This window comes from Aspergillus lentulus (genome assembly GCF_001445615.1).
Source record: "Aspergillus lentulus DNA, contig: Alt17, strain: IFM 54703, whole genome shotgun sequence".
In the NCBI taxonomy this organism is placed as follows: domain Eukaryota; kingdom Fungi; phylum Ascomycota; class Eurotiomycetes; order Eurotiales; family Aspergillaceae; genus Aspergillus; species Aspergillus lentulus.
Window position 1 is genome coordinate 686719 of NW_028322112.1, and position 6000 is coordinate 692718.

The 6000-nt window shown below is 50.0% G+C and overlaps 1 protein-coding gene across 1 annotated transcript; it reads left to right on the top strand.

The window, feature by feature from the left end:
- Positions 1-105: 105 nt before the first annotated feature.
- ALT_9271 (beta-hexosaminidase 1) lies at positions 106-3991 on the top strand (the record flags this gene model as incomplete). The annotated part of the gene is made up of 3 exons (XM_033560650.2): positions 106-439; positions 498-744; positions 2074-3991. The coding sequence occupies 3 exons, from the start codon at positions 106-108 to the stop codon at positions 3989-3991; spliced, it is 2499 nt and encodes an 832-aa protein (XP_033416541.2).
- Between the last annotated feature and the right edge of the window lie 2009 nt (positions 3992-6000).

Consider the following 6000-nt stretch of genomic DNA (forward strand, 5'->3'; position numbering starts at 1 on the left):
CAATATACATTAACATGCCTCTTCCTCAACCAATATCTAACTACACATCAATGTTTCCTTTCGAGCTGTCTTATAAAAGATCAAATATCTTAGATTAAAAACATCATGCTCCGCATACCCTCACCGTTCACTTCCCGCCTGAGTACGCGCCAGCTACTTTTGTCAAGCAGACCCTTAACCCATTTCTATCGACTCCACACTTCCCAATCGCAACCGCAGCACCAGGTTACAAAATGCTGCTCAAAGAAGGAAAAGGAGAATGAGACTCAAAAATCCGTTCTCACATTATCCTTCTGGTCATCTAAACAAGGCTGGAAGCGTGCAGCTGTCAACACCCTCCGCTGCCTGGCGGGATGTACACTAGGTGATTTCTCGGCGCTGTGGGTGCTGCAGAGTTTCTATGGGCATTGGGGGATGGGTGCTATTATGGGTGTTTCAAGTATGTTCATCTCTAGTCGTTGCACTCAGGCTCGATCAGATGACTGATGTTGTGGCAGTGGCGAGTGGAATCACCACCTCAATTCTTCTCGAGACTGTCCTCCTGCGACGTGGAGCGGACAAACTCCCCTGGGGACTGGCCTTTCGGACCGCGACGGGTATGAGCCTCGTCTCCATGCTGGCCATGGAGACGGTGCAGAATCTGGTGGATTACCATCTCACCGGAGGTGTGGTGTTGCTGGATGATCCGCGGTTCTGGGCGGCTGCGCTGGTGTCCATGGGTGCTGGGTTTTTCGCCCCGATGCCGTATAATTATTGGCGGTTGGTCAAGCATGGGAAGAGCTGTCATTGATTTTTTCCGAAAATGGTCTCGTGTGTAAGATAGAGTAAACTGTTTTAGTATCGACTGAATATACGCAACTTCCAGCTATCTCTGATGACACATCTGCGAACGCCATTCTGATCGGGCTAGAAGCGGACTTGAGCTTGAAAGCAGACGAAATCTGTCACAAATGAGATACACTGAGAGATGGACTGTGCCCAAGGGTGCTGGAACCGTGGTATTTGCTTATCAACGGGAAGGCCCGTCGTTCCATCATTGACAAGAGCCCACAACATGACGTCGGTTGTGGAAAGATATGCTTGTAGTTCGTATTCAATCACAGAAGTCTGTCTGATGCCGAAAATTGGGTCCTTCCTAGAGGTTAACGACAGTATAGGCAAGTGAGTGCGGAAATTGCAGAAGAGCAATTTTTCCCTTGAAGAAGCGATTGCTCGCATGTCTGCGACAATCGAACCTAAGGACGCCATACGAGCCCTTTGGCAGACGCGATCGTGTGAGGTACGTCAAGAGGATTCGGAACATTTGAGAAGACAGTCTAATAGACCACATTATGCTATCTCCGTTTCGTCCATCTAAGCGATGTCACTGTGACAGCTTAGCAGATGCAATCTCCGAAGCCATTTTGGTCGCATTTTTATCGGTAGTTAGTTCCCTCCACCATGTGAACTTGTCCACTTGATCATCCAGTTTGTGCGGGGAGATGGCCGTTTATCTGCAGATACGAGCTGTGGCAAGGTATCATCATAGGAACGAAGCCGATAAATCTGCACTGACCATATCGCGTGGTATCTGCCGATCAGAACAGACCTCCAAGATTAGAGACCTTCGATAATGAAGGACCATCCAGGTTGCAGTGCGGGAACAAAGGCGGATGTAACCCTCGGAACCAGCGATGAAACCAAAGCATTCTTGGATCGCGGGTAGAGTCCTAAACAATTCAAGGCGCAGTGTTGACCTTTTTGCCAATAACTACGATCACTGTCACAAGAGCAAATGAAAGAAAGCGAGTGGGCCATGATTGGCGTCCACCCCCCAGATTCTGAAGCATGGACTAACCATCGACAGAGAACGTGTATGTTCTGGACAAATTAGCGTTGATGATGCCTGCCAGAGATTGGCGGATGGACGGACTTGAGCTGTAGCTTCCCATTCTGATTGCATTCTGATTGCTCAACCGACGCGTTGGCAGAATGAAAGTTGCGAAGATGGACTGTAGGACTGGAATGCAGGAGATTATTGGTGTCGATCAGCGCGCTCGAAGGATTCACCCTGCAAGGCTAATATTTAAATAGATTCCTCCTCCTCTGGTTCCTGATGTCGTTTTCACTCAAGCCCCCTTTCTTACGCATATCCCTCAAACGAAACCTGTTCAATGCCTGTGTTGTTGGATTGATTATTGTGATCATGCTCCTCTCCAGCATCTGCGCCGTAGTCCTTGCGGTCGCCTCGTCGGCCGCCGCTGTCAGCGTCAATCCTCTGCCGGCTCCTCGCAATATCACTTGGGCGTCATCGGGGCCCAAACGCCTTGCGAGTTATCTTACTCTGCGTACAGACCGCGGTTCCAACAGCCAGATCATTTGGCAAGGATGGGATCGCGCCTGGAGGACGATCGTCTCGCTTCAATGGGTTCCTGCTGCGACGGAAGCGCCGATCTCCTCCTTCCAGCCGTTCCCAACAGCTACACCTTCCGCCTCCACGAAGAGCAAACGCGCCTCCTCCCCGCTACAATTCGTCGATGTGAAGGTTGACGATCTCAAAGCCGATCTCCAGCACGGTGTGGACGAATCTTACACCCTGGATGTGAAGGAAGGCTCCAATACCATTCAAATCACGGCCAAGACCGTTTGGGGTGCTCTGCATGCGTTCAGCACCCTTCAACAGATCGTCATCTCGGATGGGAAAGGTGGACTGATCATCGAGCAGCCTGTCAGTATTCAGGATGCTCCTCTCTATCCTTATCGCGGCATCATGATCGATACTGGTCGCAACTTCATCTCTGTGAACAAGATCCTGGAGCAGTTGAACGCCATGTCATTGTCCAAGCTCAATGTACTGCACTGGCACTTGGATGACACGCAGTCGTGGCCTGTACAGATCAAAGCACACCCGGAGATGGTGAAAGATGCATACTCGGTCCGGGAGATTTACTCGCACGCTGACATCCGCCGAATTATTGCCTACGCCCGTGATCGAGGTATCCGTGTCATCCCCGAAGTCGATATGCCTAGCCATTCGTCGTCTGGCTGGAAACAGGCAGACCCGAAGATGGTGGCTTGCGCCGATTCCTGGTGGTCCAACGACGTCTGGCAATATCACACGGCCGTTCAACCCAACCCGGGCCAGCTGGATATTATCTACGACAAGACGTACGACATCGTTCGGGATGTTTACAATGAGCTGTCGGGGGTCTTTACTGACAACTGGTTCCACGTCGGAGCCGACGAGCTTCAACCCAATTGCTTCAATTTCAGTACATATGTCCAGGCATGGTTCGCAGAAGATCCCTCGCGCACCTACAACGATCTGTCTCAGTACTGGGTGGACCATGCAGTTCCCATCTTCCGCAACGTCAGCGAGAAACGCCGTCTGATCATGTGGGAGGATATTGTTCTCTCTCCGGAGCATGCTCACGACGTGCCCAAGGACATTGTCATGCAGACCTGGAACAACGGGCTAGAATACATTCAGAACCTGACGGCACGGGGCTACGATGTCATTGTATCGTCCTCCGACTTTTTCTATCTTGACTGCGGCTCTGGCGGATACGTGACCAACGACCCTAGGTACGACGTCATGAGCAATCCAGACCCCAGCACCCCGAACTTCAACTATGGTGGCATTGGAGGATCATGGTGTGCTCCTTACAAGACATGGCAGCGAATCTACGACTACGACTTCACGACAAATCTGACCGATGCTCAAGCCAAGCATATCATCGGTGCGACCGCGCCTCTCTGGAGCGAGCAGGTGGATGATGTGACTGTGTCGAGCAAGTTCTGGCCCCGCGCCGCAGCCCTGGCCGAACTGGTCTGGTCTGGCAACCGCGATGCAAATGGAAAGAAGCGGACTACGCTCATGACGCAGCGTATCCTCAACTTCCGAGAGTACTTGCTGGCGAACGGCGTTCAGGCCGGCAACCTGGTGCCGAAGTACTGTCTTCAGCATCCCCATGCTTGCGATTTATATTACGACCAGAGTGCTGTCGTGTAGCCCATTGATCAACTTCTGTTTTTGTTAGCGATAGCTGCTGTTAACCCATGTACATACTAACAGCCCCGCGGTCGAGTTCTCTAAGCCTGCTTGATCAGGTTACTGAGCTTAATTGAATTAAGTCAAGCTGAATAATTCCCTGACGATAAATAAAGCTCCAACGGACACCCCTTATTATGAGATAGCATAAATGTCTCATGTGTTTGGCATCCTTGCGCATACGCAAGAGAAGTTATGCACTTGTTCATGTGCCCAGGAGCATGTCCATATGTTTTGAGCAGTCTGAACCCTACTGACATCATCATAATGTCCCAGTATGATAGTGGAATTTCTTTTCCCTCAGGTAGTTCCTACAGTTCGACCATGTATGGCGGCTTCACCGGTTGATCAGTCCTCCTCACGCAACGCAGACACGACCTGCTCGAATACAGACATCAGCAATCAGTTTTCAACCTGAGGAATCGACAGAGGAAGACGAAAGTGCCTTACCACGATATAGCAGCATATACGCTTTTATTCTCCAGCTCGAATTAAGCCTGAGTAGAATATCAGTTTGACAAGCGGAGTCAACTGGTTTCTGTGATTTGGAAGGATGAATCAAGTGATATTGTATGCTAAGATGCGTGGCATAGCTTGGGTCTTTATGGGGTATGCAAGCAGGTGGATGCCGGTACTATGCTGTCTACCCTGAAAACCAAGATCATTGTTATCATGCTCAACACCTGCTTAGAGAGTATGGCAGCTTTACAGGTTCTCTCTAAGAGGTGCTTGCCTAGCTTTACTTCTGATTAGAATGATCTGTTAATCATGGCTTTCTCCTCTCTACAACACTCTATGTCTTGTTGATTAGAGCATAGGTGCAACCATTGTCTGCTATAGCGACCACGACAGGACGTCCTCCAATTGTTCAATGATCACCAATGCCCCTGAACCACAATTCTCTAACTAACTACCAAAGTAGGTATAGACGGCCTTTCTCAAGGCGATTGGTTCATATCATTTTGGCCCTACTTTGGTGGGTTCCAGGTCGGTCAACAGGGGACTGAGATTGAGGTGCTCATTGGTGGTTAGCTTGCTGCAGTGTCTGCTCCTTGCATGACAAGGTTCTCAGTTCCTCACTTGGATCCATGGTTCTGTTGATGATTGAGTTTGTCATGGTTTGGTATTCATAATATTGCGCAGGAGAGTGCTAAGGTAGGGAGTAAGGTATTACTTGCTACTCTACCCTAGGCTGTTGGTTGACCGTCACTCGAACCATTCATACCACAACCTAGAGGCTCTCGCTCATCGCAAATAGACGGTCTGCTCTGGTGTGCCTTTCCGGAGTCGCCGAGGGACCGTGGTTCGTGTTCATTGGATTTTTCTGAGTGAGTGTGGATGACCCACCAATGAAGGCGAATACTCCGTCCGGGGTCCTCGTAGGGCTGACAGGCTTACACCTTGGTAGCAAACGCTAGTGACCGAATTGTCTGACATGGTGATATAATATTTCTCGATCGCATATGAGTGTGTGCACATGTGGTGAGGAGAATAATATTCTGCGGCCGGGGCGATTACTTTTCCCCTGGATCAGAGTGGCCACTGGCCATGGCCTACCTACTCTGTACAGGATTTCGGTCATGACTGAAATCTCGAGGCAACTGTTACACTGCATGAGCCACATCCTGCAAACTAGCGCAAAGAGTCACGAGGCTGAAAAGACCAACAGCAGGGGGCTTTTCATCACTGATTCTGAAAAGTGACCAAGTGTACAGAGTACCTGAGGCCAGTGTGCATCTACCCCACCCTGGAATTTATCTCCATACTTCCCGAGGGGTGTCAAATCCGTCAGGTTTCCGCGGTATCAATAAGCTTATGCACTCATGGACAGGATGAGATGGCCTTCACTCCTACAGAACACGGACCATGTCCTGTCTTGTTTCATCGTGGCCACCCTGACACCATTCATTGATCAGTACCCCGGAACAAGTGTCGCTGACTGATTCTTACCATGGAGTCGGATAAGACTC